This window comes from Typopeltis vanoorti, chromosome 19 (genome assembly GCF_054136105.1).
Source record: "Typopeltis vanoorti isolate ZY-2024b chromosome 19, IOZ_Tvanoo_1.0, whole genome shotgun sequence".
NCBI classification, from domain to species: Eukaryota; Metazoa; Arthropoda; class Arachnida; order Uropygi; family Thelyphonidae; genus Typopeltis; species Typopeltis vanoorti.
Genome location: NC_143567.1, coordinates 60752764 through 60777650, shown reverse-complemented (window position 1 = coordinate 60777650; position 24887 = coordinate 60752764). Strand labels below are relative to the sequence as shown.

Below are 24887 nucleotides of genomic sequence, written 5' to 3'. Positions count from 1 at the left end.
GCTAGAAAACTAGATGAGAGAATTGTGAGCCTGCTCCAATATTGACCTAACGAGAGGCTTATGATTATCAAAATTCACCTCCTCATGTGAACGAGGTGTCTTTTAATTATACATATAATCTCCTGAGATTAACTACGTACATGTCTTGCTGAACTTAAATTTCCTCTTAATGAAAATTTGAAAGTCTTCTTGTATTCATTAGCTCTTTCTAAAGCATATCAATTCACCTATCAAAGGTTTTTCTGAAATTCAAATAAACCTCATTAGGTTTGTCATAATCGGTTTCTCATAAAGCAAACAATGCGATGACATGATTGTGATAACATGATTCCTATCAAGGATATCCCGTAGAAGATTCCTAATTTATTTTCCCATCACCTAGTATATAATACTAATAAGATGTCTATAATTCTTCACTTTATTTGGCTGTTTGTGACTTCTTCCTCTTCTGGCTGAGAGGCACTCCGAGAAAAGATTTCAAAACACCGAAGATAAACAACATTAATACAACACAGAATAGCTATCGTATTTAGAAGGAGAAGCTGAAAGTAACTTGTGTGTACCTTTAGTTTCCCTAGGAAAAAAAAAAATCCGTCCGTATGTTTTTGATCAGCCATCGTATTTCCCCGAGGTACTCAGGCATTTTTTTCCAACTCAAGTACGGGATCTCGAAGCATTCCTGGAGTCCACGTTTCTAACCTCTCGAATGTCACCCATCACAGCCTTGACCTTTTCGCTTCTTAGTATACAAATTATCGCATTACTCTTATCAGGTGTTGAAGAGGTTATTGACATTTGACTTTATCTTAACGGGACAAGGTGCCCAGTCATATATCCCATCTGCTATTTATGAAATCCGTGTATTCGAGGGCCGATTTGCATCTTTCCATGAGAAGAAAATTGTGAAGTTACCACCTAGGACCACCCTAATTAGCACTGCCTGAAAAAGGAATAAAAATGTTTTGCAGTGCCATAGAAGATTTGAATCAAAATCTTTCTACAAGGAAAGTTAGAGAAAATTGAGAAGACTGTGTCACAGTGGTCAAGTTGTATTTGGGGAAAAAAAAATCTACGAATTGTTTTGATGGACTTGGTGAAAGATCTATGTCATAATCGATATTTTATTGGTCTTCTTTCCGTGTTTGGAAAACATCACTTGAAATATAAAAACATGTCGGAAAACATCAACTGTGCTCAAGTACCTTTATAATAACAGCCACTACGTTAATCGGTAGCGTCCCCCCCCCTTTTTTTGTGTGTGTGTGTGTGTGTGCGCGCGCGCGCGCCCGCTTTCGTATTGAATTAGAGGTGCAGTTGTGTAGCTGCAAACCCAATTAGAAATCGTCATCGTGTTTACGGAAATAGCGCCAACTAAGAAAAATAATCGAAATTGAAAGGCTTCAAACAAAGACGAGGTAACAAAAAAAAAAAAAAAATCCATGAATACGACGTTTTTTTTTTTTTTTTTTGGTACTTTTCTTTCCCACAAAAAGATTCTTTCTCTTCCTCAACAGAATTAAATCTGTTGGACTGGTAAAGACAAGATTTGGGGTGGGTGGGGGGGGTGAGGAACTTTGGTCATTGTCCATTTTGTTTGAAAAGATTAACTAAATTTAATTTATATTTAAACCAATTTAGAATCATGATTTCAAAGAAATGTATTTCCAGTGGTCTTTTTATGGAAACTAGAGATTACGAGCAAATTGGCAACCCCTGTCAGTCACAAAAGAATTAATCGTTCGCAAGAGAGAGTTTTGACAAGAAGGCGACCTTCTATATTTCCTTTATCCCTTGACACTAGAGGTAATCATTCGAATCTCAGTGGGTATAACTGTTTAATGTTCCCCATAAAGATGCTGATGCTACAATTTGTACTCTTACATTTTCCGTGCAAGTCAAAAGTTTCCACAGAACTACGTGCGCAGTCCTATTATTCACTGTCAGCCAATTCCGGTACTCGAGGACACTGTCGTCGAATATAACTACGACCTCCTGTCGACATGTTTACTATCAACCTGCCCGTCGTGAACTCTCTTCTTTGCTAGTTCGCTACAAGACTATTTTTAACTGTTTGTGAACACTCAAAGGCTGGGCGCGGCTCACCAATCTTCTTTGATAAAATTATCCTCGAATAAAAATTCTGGTAATGGTAATATGAAAAAACTTCCGATAATTATAACCAATGCTAATGATAATATCTGTTGGCCACGGCAGATAAGATAATTAAATATAATATAATTAAAGATCATCTTTTGAAATTACATTGATGGATAGTGAAAATATCTTTAAATTACGTAATGATATAGAGTTCCATAAAAGCACTTGCAGTAAATTAGTTGCATTTATTGCGACAATACATCATTAAATAAGGATTTTGAGTAATTAATAATATTCATAAAATGACAAGGTTCATATACGAAACTATCATTAAACTGGCTGATTGAATCTTGAATATGAAAAGATCCCAAAGGAGCGGAAAGTAGTTCTGTTGTATAAGAGAACAGCATTACAGAACAGCCTACATTTCTGGAGTATTAGTTCAAGTTCGAGAAGTTAGTTAGAAATAGGATAATTATATGGGACCAGATAATTGGTTAGTAGATTGGATAGAAGTTTAATAGATATCAAAGGGGGAGAGGTTATGATAATCAGTCTCTTCCTCCTTCATATATAACTCTTTAACATACAACAATTAAACGTTTGCTGATCACGCCAATTTCGATAAAACCATCAGGAAGATGAATGGTGACCCTTCAGGACGATTTGAACAGAGTGGCTATTTGGATAGACGAGAGGAGAATACAATTCAACGTAAATGAATATGGTTATGGACTTGGAAACTGAGAAATGCACAACTGTTCACTCAGATCCAAAGAGGTAAGGGTCTTGGGGAAAATGACAGACTGAGAATTGGTGACAAAAGTAATTCCGGGTTGAGGAACAGTAGTTATTAGGGAAGACTAAGGTTATGTTCGTAGAAGAAAAGCAAAACTATTGAATTTTATTGAATATTATGTATAAATAACGTATAGCTATTACAACTGTCAATTAAAAAACCGTGCACTGAAAAATAGTAACTAGAGGGACTTAAAAATTTTAAAATTAATCTAATTCTGTATACAGTGCAGTATTTCTGCGATTCATCTCTTTAGCAGATTCACTGACCCAAATGCTGGGATAGTCATCATGCTAGGCATGTGAGAAGCGCGACTACCACCTTATGAAATGTCTTTTGGTCGCTGGTCCAGCAGTCCGTATCTTCTCGTCATTCTCGATTGCTGCAAAAGTGGCCATGCGATTGCGTCACTATCCAATTATATATATATATATATATATATATATATATATATATATATATATATATATATATATATATATATATATATATATATATATATATATATATATATATATGTATGTATGTATGTATGTATATATATATATATATATATATATATATATATAATCACCACCCTTCCAAAAATCCGTTCTCTAATCAGCCATCCAAAACCTATTCATCACAACCTAAAATATCCAGGTGTATATAAATTATGGTGCGATTGCAATATCCCTTGTTTTGGACAAACCAAAAAATCTATTGAACAATGTATAGAGGAGCATAAGAGAGACATCTCCTATAAAAGATCACGTGCAACTGCGTTGTCCAGTCATGTCCTTTTTTCAAACATTCCTAATGATGATCTCCAAAGTCACTCCGTTTGCTGGGATAAATCAGAAAATAATTTTCGCTGTGGTGATGAGTTCGAGAGAAAAATTGTAGAATCAAGGGAAATCATCCTGGATCCTGAACACTTAAACAGCAATTTGAGTTATAACATCCCGGATAGCCATACTGCAGTTATTCAATATTGGCGTTCACGAGAGCCTGCACGCTTACACGCAATAAACAATAGCGCGCCAGTTAGAACAACTTAAAAATACAACGTTTTTGTTTCAATTATGTGTGCCAATTTTTTACCTGTAATTCCCAGTCTTTTAGATACTTCAATGTTTATTACTATACTCTTCCTTTAATGAATACCTGATGAAGGCTGTTATAAGCCGAAACTAGTTGTATTATTCTCATTAAAATTTTATAAGTTATCTCGGTTTAAGTCATTAAATCTTTTTGTATCAAAACAACCGAGTAGAAGTCGGTTGTTTTGATACAAAACTACATATATATATATATATATATATATATTGTTTTATTTAATCACTTTAATATAGCGTATTTATCTATTTTATGACAATCCGAGAAAGGTAACTTCGTTGTGTTTCTTTGGTGGACTAAGAAAATAATCCAGAACCCTAACTTCTAGAGACCTAGCATATACTTTTTCAAGCCACTTCAGGCCTCAGTAAACAGGATGATGCTCTAACATCGGGCGATAAAAATCATCGGTACCTAAAGACTCGCAAATATTCATACCACAGTGGATTTCATCTCATAGCCCGTAGGTCAGATAATGAAAACGCTTTCCAATCACCTTAAGAGAGAACTATAAATGTACGAATTTCGGGAGAAATAAACCCACACCCCGTAGGAGACTGGCTAACTCACCTTTAGTGAAAAGACCTGATAAAGGTTCGTCGCGTCATGGACGGGAATCGAACCCAGGATTATCCGACCAAAGGGTTGTCGGATAATAGTAGATGCTAGATTCTAATTATATAATGAAAGTTAAATTACATTAACTAAATTAAAATGAATAATTTCAGTATTTCCATAACCAACTTTCATCAAGATTTATCTAACAGTTCTCTCTGGGCTATGGAATATCCGCGAATCCATATCGAAACATCAAAAATTCCTTAGCCATATGAACATAGGTCCCGTGAGTCTTTAAGAGTAAAACGATAAAAAAAAAATTACTCCGACGTTATTAAAAAAAACAAAAAAACTAGTGAACTATAAAATTAAATTCTGCTAATTAAAATCGCGTAAATATTAGAAATAAATAGTTTACATGTGAACAATATTGAATAGAGAGAGATTTTATTTTATTATTTTATTTTTAATACAAGAGGAGCTGTGGACTGTTTTATGCACACTCTGAGCTTCAAAGGTTACCGAAATGATTATCAGAAGCAGAAAGTTCTTATGTTATATTTATACGTATCTTCAAGTTCTGGGAAAACTAATGGAGGGTTGAGTTAGACTGAACTCCAGATTCCCAGTAAACAACCAACTGGCACGTGTGGAACTAAATTTCGACCCCGATAACGGAGTAAACGTTCCGCGACAGCACTATATATCTTTTCAATTATCGCTTCAATCATTGAACATATGAATCTTCTTCTCAAATTCTACAAACTTTTGAAAATATTTTGTCAATCTTCCTGTTTGAAAAACCTGGATTATCTCTTGTTATAATTAATATATTAGACCAAAATATTACTTAGCATAGCAGTAGGAAAATAAAATCTTTTAATTCGGGAACGTGCAAAGTATTTTCTAGATGTAAGTACGTTATTTTCACATTTATCAAACATTATTCCAAAGCAGTACTTTCAAACTCTTGCAATAAAAGGAGTTGCTTCGTATTTCCCATTTTTAATTAATTAATTTTTTTTTTTTTTTGCTAATCCAAAGCCATGTTTATTTATATTTGAAGTTAAGGAGAAAAATGCCCGTTAACAGAATCTTTATTATTTTTAGCACTCTTCTTTTAGAAAACGCAACTATTAAAAGATGCCTGTCTATCGTCAACAATAAGAACTATCGCGCAAAAATGCCCGATGAAGTAGCATACACAAAGCAATATTAAACAAAAGAAAAAAATCTTTGAGTAAGAAGTATGCTGACACTAAATTAAACAAATACCATTCACTTTTCTGTTTATTAATCATGAGCTTTATATAGGATATTCAAGGGTGAAGCATAAATAACTTTTTTTACATAAAATATATTTTTATTAAATGCAAAACATAATTAAAAGGTTTAAATGAATTGTTAATTCGAGCATGCAACGCTCATAATTTAAGATATTAACGATAGCTAAATTTTTTAAAACCTATTCTCCACACACACACACACACACCTAAGTTTGGATCACCCGTAATTTTTCAATCAAAAAACGAAATAAAAAAATAAGACTAAAACAGACATAAGTACAATAATTGCAAATCACGCTATCATAATATATATAATGATATTATCGTAAATAACAGGATGTTATTTTCGATATGTTATTTTTGATGTTATTTTTGATGTTACAGAATAAATCATTATTTTGAGTGGTCGAAAATTTTTGGGTATAATAAGTTACGTATGTGGCTTATAGTTTTAAGATAATCATTGTTAAACGTGCAAAACTTTAGTTTTCATCTTAAAGAATTAATTCAATTGCTGTTTCTTTAATTTTCCTAACGGCACGGAATATACGGAAAGGATGACATGCAAAGATTACTTAATGAGGCTATCACAAGAGCATCAATCGTCGCATTGATAACTTGATCAAAATGAGGCAGATTGCAATTATCTTTATGTTAGCGACATTCAAGTAATATCACGTTTAGCTTTGGTTTCCCGAGCACAAAGATGATTACTGTGTGACACAATCAGCTTGAGTTTCATTAAAGTCGTATTCTCTTGTATGAAGCGTAGGACTTTTCAAGGTCAGACTATTCCTCTTGCTTTCAAGACTAGCTTTACGTGTACAAAATGTAATATTAGGCGTTAGAATAGCATGGTGTTGTACCGACGTACATGTTTAGACTTAGGGGACATGAGAAGGAGATTGAGGATGAGGAGGGGAGAGGGGTAATGATAGTGTCTCGAGCTTATTATCATCTACTTCTAGTTCTAATAACCGTAATTACTTCGGCATCAACACTCGCAGAACACCATTCTACAGAGAGGGACTCTGCTAAAGTGCTAAAAAAAGAAAAACTTGACATTGTGCACGTGCCTTTTGCAGATAAAAGAGTAGGGAAAGGGGAAAATGAATCGCGGGATAGATAACGCCAACGCCAAGGCGTCGGCGAGCTCTCCAGACATTTTCCATCAGTTTGTTTTCTAGAAAGAGCTGGCGGCCAAATAGAGAGTGGAATGCGACGAGTAACACCGCATAGCGACTGTCGGCAGGTGTATCTTAAGACCTCATCCCTTTACCATATGATTATACAGTTCGTCAATCTCCGCCACCTGTCACTAGAGTATCTTGTTACCTTGTTAGAGTAAGAGGGAGATTTCATCTCGTAAACTTCAAGTCCCGACATCCCCGTCCCCAAAACACCCCAATCATTTTTTAGAAGTTTTTTTTTATGTGCCCTCAGATACGGATTTTTTCCTTCCTCAGAACTTGGAGGCAAATTTATGTAATCAGGACTTCATCTTGTAAGAATTACGCTTAATTTAATTAATTTTTTTAAAATGAAAAATAGGGGGAAGTGCTATCCACTTACAAATGCTATAAATCATTTTCAAACACATCAGCGTGCTATTTCGTCCCCCCCCCCCTTATTACATAGTACGTAATACAGTTACAGAGAGAAAATAGGATATATTGAAAAAGAGATTAAATAGCGCATCCGATCTTCGACCAACAATCTGTGGGTTCGCATACCATTGAGGAAATGTTCGCGAATATATCATAGGTGGTAGATAATTTTCATCTCTCTCTCTCTCTCTCTCTCTCTCTCTCAGGGTGAATCTCCTCCTCCTCTCCCGTATTAGGCCTAGTGGCTCGTTACGTTCGTATTAGGCATGGCCTTTTACGATTTGAAACCGCAACCGCTTCGAGGATAAGGTGGTTCGCCCTATGACTCCCCAGTGTGAATCAACCACCTGTTTATTAAAGGCTTGAAGTGACCTGAACAAGTTTCGTGTTTGGTCTCAAGAGCAGGGTTCTGGATTATCCAACCCACGTTACTAATGTGATGTAGATTTACAACCTTTTCTAGTTGGGGTTGTCATAAAAAGTTCTTTTAATACTGTTAGACTACTGCTTATATACCATTTTGTTCGAAATGTAAAAATGAATTCGCTAATCGTAGAAAGCCCAGATATAAAACACGCAACAACACATTATAGTAATTTCAAGTATACTTAAAGCAATAATGTACAACTGGAAATCGTTGCTGTCAGATTCAATATTACTATAAATGCACTGTTGTCATCTACCACTCTACAGGTCCTGGCTTATAATAAGGTTGATAGTCAATATTTCATCATTATTTATTTTTAATTTGAGGACTTTAGACATGTTTTTGTAGTTTCCTGCAGGTCATCAAAAGTTCATCTATTTTCCATAAATATAAAATGTAAATTTTATATGTTTATTATAAATAAATCTAATCTCTCGGAAGATAAACGAATATTGCAATCGGAATGTACGCATCTGACTTCTTTAATTTACTAATTGCAATCTCGATTTTAATTACTATCAGTTCATACCCACACACAAAATAATAATAATAATAATGTATTATTATTATTACTATTATACTTCCAGCAAGGTAGCCAACAGCAGCATAGATAGGGATGCATTGATTCTCCTCAAACATTATTATTATTTCAAAAGAAGGGAAGTGCCTATTAAAAACAATGGAAGAGTCACACTTGATTGTATGTCCATTATTATGATCATGGAATGAATACGGTGAAGAACTGGATAATATTATGATTTCTCATACAGAAAATCACCCTAATCATCCTTAATTTTTTTTTTTTTTAATATAGAGATTGGAGGTCCTAATTTCTCTGAATTCTACAAAGAGTTACAGAATTATCGTTATAAAATTTTGCGTTCACTTAATATAAACATGCTGGTTATCAAGATATTATGATATCATAATAATTTAATACCATTATCATGATATTCAAGATATTGATCAAATTCTCAAATGAATCCAAAAATGACCGAAATGCAGTCTTAAAAAAGGCATGTTAAGCAATAGCGAATTTTAGATTTATTAAAACCGTGATCTATTTAAGAGCATGACTTCATCATACCCTATTTTATTAAAAACGAACAGAAAGGCGTGCTAGATAATAAAACAACGATTTTGTAGGACTAGAAAATTTGCCATTGGATGAACGGTACTTCAAGCAAGATAGCTAATAGCAGCATAAATAGGAATGCACTGAATCTTCTCAAACACTTTTCGCGACTATGATAAATATGTTATCCATTCCTTCAGAACTTGCCAAATCTCCATCATCCAATGCTTATTTTGAGGGCATACTGGAAGGAACGTGTGTTCCGTGATCCACGAATTTTGACATTGTTCAGATAAAAGAACATCGGAATTGTGTTTAGGTCAACTACGCACATTTCTATCCATGGAATGTTTGAAATCTCCATCGCCGAAATGAAAATTTCCTTGAGCGTGTCGGTGCATAACTTCATGTACATGTATTTGTCTAATAGGGTATATACTCCATACGTTTTAAGTATTAAAAGCAAGCCCATCCATTAAAAGCAAACACATGCACACAAATACACACTTTATTTTCTTCTGGACCACAGTACGATAGCAAATTAGACCATTGTATCATAAGCAAAAACATTGAGCCACCATTAACAAAACTATACGATCACACGATCTCTCTCTCTCTCTCTCTTTCTCTCTTTTAAAACGCGTGCTTATGTTTAAGTATTTTTCAGTTGTTTTCGCTGGCTGCCCCCACACTGTGCATTAGTAGCACTCTCAGAATTCTTGCACAAATACCTGTATAAGGAACTTTGGTAAATTAAACATTTCCCTCGTGGCATACATCAAAATTGACATTTAACAAACAAAACCAATGACAGATGACACGAAAATTAATGAATGGCAGACCGCCCATTGGTGGACCACGGGTCTGAGAACCCTGACTTAATCTTCTGCTATTAAATTCTGTTGATAGGATAATATAAAGTTAAATTTCTTGACAATCTTTTTTTTGTTTCCTTCCCCACTTAGATTTAAGAGAAGTGAACTGGAACTTTTTTCTTTTTTCTTTTTTAAATATATTTTCTTACAGCAGGAGGAAGCTTGTAAGAACTTATATTTACCAGTAGGTAAAATTATACTTTGCTGTTTCTACACTCAACCACAAAATAATATGAAACTGGATGTTTCAGACTAGCCGGAAGTTTTTAATAAAATGATATCAACACAGGAGCTTTGTTGAAAAGAAAAGCAAGATTTTGACAGTTTGACAGTAAAGAATAAATAAAAATTAAAGAATAAATTATATAAATAAAATTTATATAAAAATAAATAAATAAGCAATATACAAAGAAGGTATCTTCTTGTGAGAGGTAAAGTCAGGATTTGTAATATGTACTTAGTCTCTCGACTGTGATACAAATGGCCAAATACAAACGGACAATGGCCAGATAAAATACATAGGCTCTTTGCAACATACTCACGGGGTTCACAATATGAACCAATGCTCCTTACAACACTCTTCCACGAAACAGAAGCTGGAAGTCTGCGTCTAGTCAATACACCTGAAAAAATTGATAACCAGAGCCATAACTGGAGTAAAAGCACATAATAAGTCATAGTATGGATATGCAATTGCCTTTCTACAAAAACGCTTTCCTGATTAGTTCTCTTCTTTTGATTAAACAAAGACCACCTAAAATGTTCATTGAAATAATTGAGGGAGACCGTTTGTAGAAGAAAATTACAACATAGAGAAGTTACTAAATACGAAATGGCGAGCAATATATTCAAAGTTTTCTAGATTCACATTCCCTATATATACTTAGCACCGAGAACAAAGAAAAGGACAGATCATTCTAAGCCCAATTTAAATGCATTCCGACTTCCAATTAGTCCATTTTACAGAACATTTTCTTCAAAGTGCATATGCATGTTTGCCGACCAAAATGTGGGTTGTGGCAAAAGGCATACCGTTGGATGGCCTTGCAACCTTTTGTAAAGAATCAGAAACCTTCCACCACATGATTTATTGTAAAAAAGTGGAAGAAATCTGGAGTATTGTGAAACAATAGAGGCCACCGATTCCAATAATAAATTAAAGTGTACTGTTTTGGCTAAATGAGAAGAAGCTAAGTAGGGTAAAAATAATCATAATTATTATAACTATGTATACTATTTGGTCATACAGGTGTGACCATATGTACGAAAGAAAAGGCAGTGAAAATATCCTGACAAAGTTCCATCAATACATTAAATATGCAATGAAGAGCTCTATCCTTTCATAAAGATCAATGTAGAAGAATGGGAGGCCTTAGGATTTAACTTTCCATCAAACCAAGCAAGTCAATCATCTAGATAGCTGAACAGGAGGAACTTTGTGTGTGTGTGTGTGTGTGTGCGCGCGTGCGAGAGAGAGAGAGAGAGAGAGAGAGAGAGAGAGAGAGAGAGAGAGAGAGAGAGAGCATTCTCTAAAAAGAATAATCAAAATCAGTTTGGAATACAGTTTCTGGAGGTGAACTTTAGGAACTCCTAAGATGTCATTAAACAACAGCGTGTAAATGATTAAGAATTTGTATTATTAATAATAGTAAAATAAATGGAATAAGTGTACAAAACTGAATGTAACTAAGAATATAATTATTGTTTTGTAACTATTCTTATGTAATTAGAAATAAGTATGGAAAAACTAAAATATGTTATAAATATAATAAGAAATGTCTTAAACATAAAATAATTTTTTAAAAATTGATCAAACAAAAGCAGAAATGAACTTACATATAAAATTCAAAGTGCATATACTTAAGTTCAAGTATATGCACTTTGTGGAAATACTTAAGTTCAAGTCTAGTCACCGACTGAAGGAAGTTTTTCTAAACCTTTCTTCGACCTGTTCCCGAGTTAGTCGATCTCTGTCACGGGCAAACGATTTTTTTTTCCTCTCAGAAACTTGGGTTTTCTGTCCAGTAAACTGAAGAAAATGGATCGTAGGATCCACACTATTTCCGACAATAACATCCTGTTAGGGTTAGGTACCAAGAGATCGCAGCACTTGTTTACCAGTTCCTTCATCGACTGCCGCTTATAATTAGTGACAGTCTTGGGCCAGCTATCTGAGGTGGAGATTGGACTGCCCACTCAATCTAAAAAAGCTAGATAGGGCTAAAACGGCTTCGCCTACTCCCTATAAGGAAATAGGCGAAAGTAGGCGAAAAATAGGCGTTTATAATAATAATAATAATAATAAACTACTTCGAATTTTTTTTGATAATGGGCTCGATAATTAATGCTAGAAGAACGTGTTACAGAATGGATTGAAATCTTGTCATCGATTCTGTAACGAGTTCTTTGTCTTATTCTAGATGTTGGAAACCAATATAATTAAACACTAATTAATCTCCATCTCTTTTTAAAATATTGTCTGGTAAACATAAACAATGCATGTACAAATACAGCTATCGGAAAAGAGTTCTTTAATTGCAATTCATTTATTTTATTTATTTATTCGTATGGAGTTCCCTCCCTTTTCTCCCCCGTCCCTATTGGGGCGAGTTGAGCCCCCTCATGGGAGGTTAAGTATTTATGCCTGTAGATCCGTGTGTGTTCAAGGGGCCGGTTTGCCTGCTTGCGGGATGAAAAACCCCAGATAAACTGGGGGGGGGGGAAACCCTGCTGTTCACGTCCGGCTAACTTGGCTATGGCTGAGGAAGATCCTTAAGCTCATCACGTCGGCGACGGGAATCGAACCTAGACACTTCTTCAACCCAGACATATGGTTGCGAAGCGCACAGCCACTAGGCTAACCACGCGGACATTGCAATTCATACAAGTTACATTACGTGTTATTTGTCAAATCCATTGAAGTGTCTTTTCTTTGTAAAGAGAACGCAGCTATCACAAGGTTGCGTCTATCAATTTCGGTTTGAAGAACGCATCTCCCTTAAGTCTTGAAATTTAAGTTTTCTAAGATTTTTATTTATTTTTTCAATTTGTTTCTGCCACACTTTCTGAGACATACAACGTTGTACACCCAAGTACTCTGTTTGGAAATCCACTACACACGCAAACAATAAACTGGGGACGGTACACAGCATATACCTGAATTTCCATCCAAGTTTCTCACTTCTTATTACTGGTAATTGTATATATTTATTCTAATTTTTTTTATTTCTTTCTTTGCAGCATATTACCCACAAGCTCATCAAGCGCGCCATCTTCACTCTTTGGTTTGTTGCTTTGATTGTTGTCTGTCTTCCATTATTTGGATTTGGCCTCTATTACGATAGCCAAAGCCCAAATCTTCTTCATTATTGTCAACGTTATCGCTTCGCTACCACAACTAGAGATATCGCATACGCTTACCTGGTTTTCACCTTTGGAATGGTGCTGTGTCTTGTTATCGTTTGCTGTAATTTAGCTGTGGTCCGTGTTCTATGTAGGATGGGCAACAATTCAGTGGCCAGATTGGGTAGAACAACCATGTCAAGAGATAGCCGAGAACTGTCATTTAATCACACTACACCAGAGGAAGTATCATTTGCCAAACTGATGGTGATGCTTTGTGTCTTCTTCGTTGTGTGCTGGGTGCCTCAAATGGTAAGTCTAGAAATGTTATTACTTTCATTAATAAGTCCAGTATAATTCGAAATTTAAAAACAATCACTAAAAATAGCATAATCAAAAGATGAAAAAGATTTTCATTCGGTAGAAATAGATTTTCCAAAACATCCCCCCCACACATTTGTTTTCTTATACATACGAAAGTCTTATTAAGAAATTATTACAATTTTTGACGAAATTAATTTTATATTATTCTACTTGACGGCCTGCTTGGTGAGTTTTTAGCGTATGCGCTGCCAAATCAACAGACTGCGTGTCCGAATCCCGCCATGACATGGATGTTTGTGATTTTTTTTTCGATGTTTGTGTTTGTGTCTTTAGGTGGGAGATGAAATTCATCCACCGGATTGGAGACATGAAATTCAAAACCATGTTTGGTCTCTAAAGCAAGGTTTCCGAACTAAGGAAAAATGAATCAAAAATTCAGAAAATATATAACATTAATAAAAAAAAAAAAAAAAAAAAAAAAAAAAAAAAAGAGAGAGAGAGAGAGCCCGTGTAGCTCGGTGGATGTGGCGTTTGCATACCACGGCGCTTGGCCGCACGAAGGAAGACTTGGTTTCGAGTCTAGTCGGCGACTAGAGGAAATTTTTCTAAGCCTTTTTTCGACCGGTTCCCGAGTTAGTCGATCTCTGGCACGGGCAAGCAGGTTTTTCCTCCCGGAAACTCGGGTTTTTCGTCCTGTAAACTCAAGAAAATCGACCGTAGAACTCACATTATTTCAGACATTAAATATATTGTGTTAGGGTTAGGGACCACGAGATGGCAGCACATTGGAGCCGTCTCTCTTCACTATGTACCGCTTAATTAGTGATAGCCTTGGGCCATCTATTTCTGATTGGTACCAGTGGAGATTGAACTGCCCACTCAGTCTCCAAAAGTTAGATAGGGCTAAATTGCCTCGCCTACTCCCCGTATACGGGAATATAAAGGCGTTAGCTGATTTTTTTTTTTTTAATAAAAAAAAAAATAGAACAAAAATTCTTAGGTCACCCACGGTATTAATGTACTATAGGTTCGCTGCCTTTCATGGGTGGGAGTCATATTAAAAAAATTATAGAAGTTAATTTTATTAAGAAATACAACACATGTCCTAAATACGAATACAAATAACGTAACTAAGGTCCAAGTACCTAATTTAAAGCTATCACTGATTGAACTTAAAAAGTAAAGAATTTTTAAAATGATGATTTAATCTCTGTTCATTCTACCCCTAATGCTTGAAAATATTTCTCCTCAAGCATAAATAAATAAATAAAATAAATTTAAACTCTGAGATGTCAGGTAAGCTTTTCATTTTAATAATGTCGTTAAGTTACCTCAGCGACTAACACTTCTCCATACAGAAGATGCGGGTTCAAATCACATGACAGGGATGTTCGCAAACCTCCTTCCACATATGCTCATAACTTTCGAAATTTACAGGCATGATTCTAAAAACAACAAATACTACATACTAGTCGATTTTTACTAGCGAGCGTAAGACCACTCTGTTTTATTATACGCATGAAGTAACAAAAGAACCTTTCTGAAACTTCCTAGACTCTACTTAGCTTATTTCTGGTTCATATACGGCGCTATACATATTATGCATGGGCGTCTACAGAAAATTTTCCAGGGGGGGGGGGGAAAGCTTGGAGACAAATAATTACATCAGTTAATGTTTTTTAATTTTTTTTTTTTTTTTCACAAGCAGATCCCGGGGGGGGGGAGTGCCCCTCTGCGGACGCTCATGATATTATGGGTTCCTGACATTTCGTAGGTGAACTGGCTATAAAAACTTTAAAAAACTTACACGCCTGTCTTCCCGAAGACAATCTTTCTGTTCAAATTCAAAAAAATAATTCTATGGCCCTTGATCCTATAGGTCTAACTGATCTAAAACATGAGTGACGTTTACCTTACTGTGTGTGTGTGTGTGAGCACACGCGCAGCCGTCTTGGTTGGCCGAGTGCTTAGTGTATCTGCTCTCTAGCCAGTGGGCTGCGGTTTCGCATCCCATCATGGCCATGGAAGTTTGTATGTGTCATTCATTCACACATTCATACATACAAATAGTACACTCTCCCAAGTTGTCATGAGAGAAGTACAACCAACCCTCCCGTATATAGGAGAGGTCTTCATCTAGCGGTGAATATTCTACAGGACAATAAATTTAAGTGCATGTGATGCGATGTATATATATATATATATATATTTATTTATTTTTTTTTTTCATAAAATCTTTTTAGATTTCAACTAGGCCATGCAAACATAAATCTACAAAATGAAGCTATATTTATCAACAATATATAATTTTCATATCCAATATGCACCATGTTGACAAAAGTATTTGAACACCTAGTTGCGGCAAAAAAACATTGGTAAAAAAAGTTGTTAGAGTGAAACATTTGGAAACGTGATTCGTCGCTCTACAGAACTCTTTTCCAATCATCATCTACAGCGGTCCAGGAACGGTGTGAAAGACACCAGTACAAACGTCGTTTGAGGTTTCTGGGGGGGGGGGGCATGTTCGCAGTAGTTCTGCTGTGTATGTAAACCTTAGGTATGAAACTCTCTGGGGACAGTTCTAGTGCTGACATATGTCCCTGCAGCTTTTTCCAGGTGGGCTGCGAAGAACGCCGCCGATGACGCGCGGGATGCTCGAACATTTCGAGAAAGAGCGCGTAGATCTCGATCAGTGAGTGGCGGTGGCCTCCATGGCGTTTTCCTGCTGTGGTAGTACCATCAACTTCCCATCTACGAATGACATAAGCAACGTGGATTTCGGTATACCGAGACGGGTAGCAATGTCACGGTGATGCGACACCCAACTACTACCGCACGTTGGAAGTCTGTCAGTTCAGCTGAAAGTGGCATCTTGACATTGAATACAGTGCAAAACATTTAGCACATGTCACCTTTTATTAGCAGACTTACGCAGACACTCCCTGAATATTTGCATGCGGTAGGATTCGAAATTTGCATGGCGCGTAAGGTGTCCAAATACTTTTGTCAACATAGTGTACTTTCAAGTACTTTCATTCACCAAAACTTTCATTTTTATTCTACGTGAATGAAATAAGGGTCTAATAAAGATGTTTATTTTCCAGTGTATATCAAGCACTTGGGAGTTAAGTACGCGTTTTGATTTAAATTACGCAATGACTTTTAAGTGAATTAGATATTATTTCGTGATCCTTTGGTGATCAGAGCCTGTTTAAATCAGTGGAAGTGATTTAAACAGGTACACTCCTAAGCGCTAAACCGTCGAAAGACAGACTTAAGTTCAAGTCTAATCGCCGAGTAGAAGAACTTTTTCTAAGCATTTTTTTGACTTTCCGAGTTAGTCGATCTCTGGCACCGGCAAGTGGTTTTTTCCTCTCCCGGAAACTTGGATTTTTCGTCCCGTAAACTCAAGAAAATTGACCGTAGAATCCACACTCTTTCAGACATTTTAAAATATTGTGTTAGGGTTAGGAACCACGAGATGGCGACACTTGTTGAGCCGTCTCTTCACTGCGGGCTGCTTAAATTAGTCTTGAGCCAGCTATCTCTAATTGGCTACCAGTGGAGATTGAACCGCCCACTCAGTCTCCAAAAGTTAGATAGCGCTAAAGTGTTCTCGCCTACTCACTATATGGGAATAAAAGGCATTAGCCAATTTTTTTTTTTTTTTTTGACATCGTTGAATACTAGGAATGCTTTATACAACATTTAATGATTTAGACAAACTCATCATTTCAATATCCAGACATAAGATGCAAAAATTCAGAAAAATTAACAAATATTTTAAAAAATATTGAGAATTACTATTTACAAAGACTTTTTCCAGTTTTTCAGAAGGCATTCGGGTAATCATTAACTGAAACATACATTGATGTGAAGAACCAGAACAGCCAAAGGAGGGCAAACAAGGAAGCGGTCTCAGATCCCCATCACTTCTAAGGTGGAAAAACTCAAATTCGCCATCTTTACCGCATCAAAGATTTACATGGAAAAGTGAAATATAGCCCCAATATCACCCAAATGTAACATAAAAATCATATATATGATTTGTAGGTTATTCATTCCACCTTTAAAAAAAATGTTACATTAGTAATCTAGTCAATATTTTCTGAAAACGCATGCTTCTCATGTAAGTGAATTTTTAAAAGTGGGTTCTATCCAAGAAAGGCCATAAACCTATAGTACATAGTATTGTGGATGGGGCTAAAAGTTAGATAATCCAGGAACCCCCCCACCCCCCCAACTCTCTAGAAATCCAACATGGTTGTTTTTCAAGCCACTTTAGACTTACTGGAAGACTAAAGCAGAGAAGTTGTCTCACACAGGATTAAAATAATAATCTTCCATCTAAAGACCTTCATAAGCATCCACGCTTGATCCACGGTTTTGATTTCGAATACAGTAGTATTCGAAATCAAAACCCGTTGATTAGTGGGTACTCTATCCGTTCGGCCAGTTAGGTAAGTAAGAGTTTGGTTTATGACTGGCTGGAGTTTTGTTCTGCGATAAAATTTAACTGCAGCCGCCTTTCCCCCCCCCCTGTTGATCTTCGTTATTTTCCAAATTCTTAGGGCTTCTGTCAGCCACAGCTTTATGATCATGGTTATTGATATTATCTATTATTTCCAATCTTCGTAGCGTGTCCTTTTCCACATTTCAATTCATGGCGAAAGCAAAACAAAACTTACTGGAAAACACTTTTCATCGAGTAATGACAGCAAACTATTTAGAAGTTTATTTTTCACTTGGTTAGACTATAATAAATTTAGTTTAATCCTTTATCCAAGTGTAAGCAAACAAATATTTTCAGGCGCCAACTTTGTTTGCTTACACTTGAATAAAGGATTAAACTAAATTTATTATAGTCTAACCAAGTGAAAAATAAACTTCCAACATCTTTCTCTAAATCCAGAGTAATTCAATAATAAGGTGGTACACCTGTTGACAACTCCTATAGATAAATATGACCTCTCCTATTGCTTCTGCCTTAGTCCACGTTTGGGTCTGCCTCCCACTGACGAGACCTCGATAAGGATTGAAACCGGTCTGGGTAGTGGCCCTTCCCTTAATGCATAGCAGTATACATGTCCGCAAGGAGATGTGCTTTGCATTATGGGAGATACTGAGACAAGGAGTGATGAGAGCATGGTCCACCTTTGCTCGGAGTTGCCTGGTGTTGCACTACCTTACCTCAGTCCTGAAGATATTTTCAGGCGCAAGCTTTGTTTGCTTACACTTGGATAAAGGATTAAACTAAATTTATTATAGCAAACTGTTTATTTAGTGAGAAAGAAAAGCGAACGCATTTCTCACCAAGTCTCACATTCTGTTAGTTGATGAATTTTATAAATTTGGTACCAAGAAAAGAATTATATCTTCAAGATTAATAACTACTCCGTACTAACATCATCATTATATATGTTTGTAACTATCTATCTATCTATCTATATATTTTGCCCGAGAGTTTCTAGAGACAATTTATTTTCAACCCATCACAATTATAATTCAAGACATTAATCTAAAGGTTGCACAACTGCGTGATTCGGTGTTCGAATCCTCTATATCTCTCCCCCCCCTGACTGTTTCACCTTTCACGGTTGTTGGACATTTCTCTTCATTAAATCATTTCTCATGGGGAAATCTGTCGCATTGTCTCTCAAGGGAGATCGAGATGTCACACTTTCTGAAAATTCGTGTTTATGTGAGAATAATATCTATAGCATGAAGAGGTATTCAATTATTTTTTCTCTTTATTTATGTCATCCCAAGAAAGGTAAACCTATAGTACATTAGTACCATATAGTATATTAGTTTCTTTTTCTTATTTAAATTTTTATAGTCCGGAAACCCTCACTCTAGAGATCAAATGCAACTTTTCGAACCGCTTCTCCAATAAGCGAAGAGGTAGTCTCACACCGGGTGATGAAATTCATCTCCCACCTAAAGACAATCACAAACACCCATGCCCACAGCTTTAGTTTGGACCCGCAGGTTGGAGAGTAGATACGCTATCCACTTGGCCAACCAAGTAGGAAAGTGGAGTTTCTGTTAAAATTTTAGGAATCCGAAAACACCGTTTCTACCACTTTATTTTAGTGATTGAAAGTTCTACATCCACGTTTCTATGCATGCTACCATTCGTTATTCACTTTCGTCGTAAGAGTAATATGTAATGGACTCAGAACATCACAGAATTCAAAGACTGCTTCTGATCGATAGTGTCCAGTATAGGTTTATGATTACCCCCTCCGCATCCAAACTCACGAAAGTTGCACATGTTAGACAAACTGTGCATAATACGTACGAACATTTTAACCATAAATAACACATTTCAAGTGTAATACTAACATATTGGATAATATTGTCCCTATCCCATCATCTTTCGCGCATTAATTCCAATGGCACTTATCTTCACATATCTCGGCTTCTTGTAAACATAATTTATTTAATAAAAGAATAATCCAATATCCATAGTTTGCTATGTCTGCCAATGCACATGTCCTCTAGTCAGTCTGTCTGCTTTGCTGAGGGAAAAACCCTGCCACCTCTGTATGAGGTTTGTTGACTCACTTCCATAAAGGCCCTATGAATGTTTCTCTGGTACCGTGAAGATATTTGAATATACGTCTTTCCAACAAGAGGGCCAAGCAGTTACCAGCTGTGCTACCGGATAATATTACGTGAGTAATGTTATCGAAATACAAAACCATGAAGCTGGTTATCAACAGGTGAGGTTAGACGCTTCCTTCTGTAATTAATCTGCTTAACATTTTGCAGGACGCAAAAGGATATATATATAAAAAAAGCAGACGACTATTTTAGTAGCAATGTTCTTTTAGTTAACCCTGTGCGTTATGTTTAACTTAATAAGCATTATTCAAAAATAGATGTTAAATATTATTCTTTTTTCTATCTTCACTATGGATAATGAAGATGCGACCACACACACACACACACACACACACATACACACACATTACTAATTAGAAAGTCCTTGATAGCTATTTCATTATTAAATGCAAAAATTCCCTTCTAAACAATCCACCCACTCTCCTTCGTAAGCAACTGCCGCAGGAGTTGTAAACGTTAACTTGAAACATGTTGCGTCACTGTTTGTAGATCGGTAAGGTATCGTTTGACCTTTACAAGAGATAATGTTTGTGACATACAGTGACTTTTATTAGCTACCAGATATTATGGAAGAGACATGGAAAAGAGCATTCTCGAATTGCCCGAGAATTAGGTCAACATACTCGCCTGTCCTTAACATATCCTGCTGAGAATGTAGGGGGAACATGACTCGACAGGGCAATGCAAATCCGATGATGCATCATCAGAGAATTGAGAAGCTGGACTGAACCATACTGAATGGAATCAACATGCATTGGATATTCCAGTGTAATTCTGAGATCTTCATTGGATAGTAAAATTATGAAAATAAGAAAAGTGACGTTTCAGAACGTCACAACAAAAAAACAGATCATCTTCATGTCACCACACTCAATATGAGAAGATAACGTAACACATACTGATTCACATAAACCATTATGATATTGATAGAAACGCCAGAAGAACATTGTGTGGGTGGGTGTTGTGTTGTAGTTATGTTTATCAACAGTGATCCTTTTTTATTTTTTATTTAAGGATCATATATAAAGTTTTAAATCAGTATAGTTTCGGAACAGGTTCCAGAAATATCGAAAGCTTTGTTCCAGTAAAAATTATGAAAATTAACAATAACTTACAAAAAATAATGACGTTTCAGAACGTCAGCTCAACAAAAAAAACACACACAAACACACACACCTAAGAAACACAGAACAAAAGAACGAAAAAAAACAACAGAAAACGAGGAGAAAATAGTGAAGGACTTTAGCAGCTAGAACAAAGAACTCACAATAAAAAAAAGAGTTGAATAAATCAAGATAACGTCATGTATGCACGGGAATTAGGGTGCTTCACATAATTGATTACACGGGCTATGAGCGAGCACTGCATGTATCAGAACATGTCTCATACTTTGAGATTAAGAACATTGTGTGGGGTGGGTGTGGGGACGTGTGTAGGTACATATGTTTATCAACAGTGAGGACCTTTTTTTATTTTTTATTTCTTTTAAGTTATCCTCATGCACGAAAAACCTATAGCATATTAAGAATGTGAATATTTACAGGCTCAAAGTTAGATAATTCGGAAACCATGTTCCAGAAACCAAACATCGATCTTTTTCAAGTCACTTCAAGCTTCCAATAAGCAAGGTGGCAGTTTTCACGGCAATTAAATTTATCTCCAATCTAAAGATAATTACAAATATCCATTACCATGGTGGGTTTCGAACCCACAGTCTTGCTTGCTTTGCTTTGACAAGAATCGTTGCTTTGATTTTCAAGAAATTTTGTGCACATGTTCAAAAACAATGCTATAAATAAGTGAATTTTTTAAAAATTAAAATCGGTGCCTTGAAATTATATCCGAAAAAATTCGAACTTTACTTAAAAAAGATGGCTTTTAGGTGAATTTCAAATTACAGACAAAAGTCTGTAATTCCAGACTCACTCAAACTATTGATTTAATTATTTTTTTTAATTTTTGTTGAAAATAAAAATCAGAACAAATCTCTTTTAATAACTTTTTTATATATTTTAATTCGAATTATACACGAGCAGTTCGAAAAGCAATTGTTAGTAACCTGTCGTGGTTCTCGGAAGTGGCAATGCATCATGCGGTTAAAACTGTATACCAATGAGATGAGAGTGTAGTTTAATCTATACAGTGTGCACGTTAATTAAAAAGACAAAATTTGTCTAAAAATAAAGAGCAACTACAGGATATAAACGTTATAAACAGTATATAAACTACACCATGTAAACATTGTATAAATACAACGTTTACATCGTTCATATAAATTTTCGAAACGCCGCTGGTAGCCGTCTCAAGATATGGCGTTGAGCTCGACGTCACACAGTCTTCTGAATGACTTTTACTAAATCAAATCGGTGTCCTTTGAATTTCGTTTTCAATTTCGGAAGCAAAAAAAAAAAAAAAAAAACAGTCCTCCGATGCCAAATCTGGGAAATACGGTGAGCAGCGTTGTGGTGGATTTGAAAGCGATAAATTGTTTTGTGTTTAACGCACAATGTGCAGGCGCATTGTCATGCCGCAACAACCAGCTGTTTGTTCGGTACTACTCCACTCCCACTCACCTCATGCGTTGATTCAGATGTTGCATGGTATTGAGATAGTATGGACTGTTAACCGTACTATTTAGTCCTCTGGAGCAAATTCATTCATAAACAATTTCATGAATGTGGGAGGAAAATAGGCATTGCTTCTCGATATCATCTGAACCGTTCAAAAACTCACGCACCTGATAGGCAGTCATTCCTGTACACCCTCCATTAAATATTTCTAAGAAAGATTTTCCCAGTTTCAGATAAAATTTTTATCACCTCTCGTTGTTCCGTTTTCGGATTTTTGACAGGAGGAGCACCGTGTCTCTCAAACTCGAAGCAAAAACCAACAAATTCAATAATAATATATATGTTGATATTGAGTAGTTCATACACCTCTTCAAAAGTGAAGGCAATCTCATTGTCATGGGCGACTGGAATACAATCATTGGAGAACTGCTACCAGTTTCATCTCATAATCGCCAACAACACTGGTTTTGAGATACCAAAAAGAAGAAGATATACTTCGAAAATGCCACGGGATATGGGAAGGCAACAAATAGATTATATTATGACAAGAAATAGATATAAAAATCGAGTAAAATCGTTCAAAAGTTACAATGGGGGATGATGCAGATAGTGACCACTATTTGGTTTCATTGAAATGTAGTTTGAAATCAAAATGCTGTTAGAATCAAGGAGAAGATCCAAATAGGACATGAATAACCTGAAAATACAGCAAAACCATAGACGCTATAAACATAAGACTGATAAAAGCATTAAAACGGGAAAAAGAATAAAGATAAACACAGAAAGAAAGTAGGCCCATTTTAAGGACAATCATCAAAGGAGTAAAACTGCACAGGAGTAAAACACAGGCCAACAGCAGCAGCAGCAACAACAATAACAACAACAACAACAGCAAAAAAAAAAAAAACACCTTGGATCACCCAAGACATTCTAAATGTAATAGATGAAAGAAGAGAATACAAAACCTCTCCACATGAAATAATAAAGTAAAATATATAAAACTAAACATATGATAAATAAAAAAATGCAAAGCAAACGAACAATGGTATATAGAGAAGTGCAAAGAAATATGTGCGGACACTCTGGATGTCAGGAAAATTAGAACTACTTCGTGAGGAAATGAAGAGATATCGGTGGGATATACTAGAATTGGCAGAGATGAGATAGACATTATCTGGAGAGATCAATGGATGCGAAGTAATATGGTCAGGACATGACACCATGCACGAAGCAGGAGTTGGCTTCCTTCTTAGCAAAAGAGCTCGAGAGACACTGTTAGGCTACAAACCAGTCAATGAACGAATCATAGTAGCAAGATTTCAGGCAAAGCCATTCAACATATCAATAGTCCAGATATATGCACCCACATCTGACAGCACACATGAGGATATTGACTTATTCTACAAAGATCTGACAGAGACAACAGAAACAATACCAAAGCAAGATGTGCTAATTAAAGTTGGAATAGATAATGATGGTTGGGAAAGAGTCATGGGAAAATATGGTTTGGGAGAAAGAAATGAACGAGGTGAAAAATTGTTAGAATTTGCTGTGGACCACGAGATGATGATGATCTGTAACACAAGATTCCAACAAAAGGAGTGTAGAAAATGGACGTGGCGATCAAATGATGGGAAACCAAAAACATGATTGATATGATTATGATTAAAAGAAGGTGGATAACATCAGTACAGCAATGTCGAACTTTTCAAGGAGCGGATATAAACTCGGACCATAGTTTAGCGATTGCAAACATCGAGATGAAATTAAAAAAGAAATATAAACCCCAACATCAGAATAGAAGAGATACAGCACGAATAAGTGAAGCAGAAATAGGAAGAAGGTACAGAACAGTGTTAGAAGAGAAACTTAAAAGTGTGGAGAAAGAAAAAAACTCGAATTTAAGAGTGAAAAGAATAATGAAGGCGATAGAAGATGCAGTTGAAGACACAGTACCAGAAAAAGAGAACATCAAGAAGAAATGGATTACACAAGAAACACTGAAGTTAGTACAGGAGAAAAGAATGTTGAAGATAAGAAGGGATACATCAGAACAAATAGAAGAGCAATATAGAATAAAGTGTAATGAGGTGAAAAAAGCAGTCAGAATGGATAAGATGAAATGGTTAGAAGCCCAATGCAACAATATAGAACAGTACTATGGAGAGCATAAAACAAGGGAGGTGTACAAAATGATCA

At 35.8% G+C, this 24887-nt stretch overlaps 1 protein-coding gene across 2 annotated transcripts in view; it reads left to right on the top strand.

Moving 5' to 3' along the window:
- The window catches only part of LOC150096162 (rhodopsin, GQ-coupled), a 100561-nt gene that overhangs the window by 42891 nt on the left and 32783 nt on the right, over positions 1-24887 (top strand). For both annotated transcript variants that reach the window (XM_090408928.1, XM_090408927.1), the window contains exon 2: positions 13063-13476. In XM_090408928.1, coding sequence (XP_090265054.1) covers positions 13063-13476 — 414 coding nt within the window. The remainder of the gene's footprint in view (positions 1-13062; positions 13477-24887) is intronic.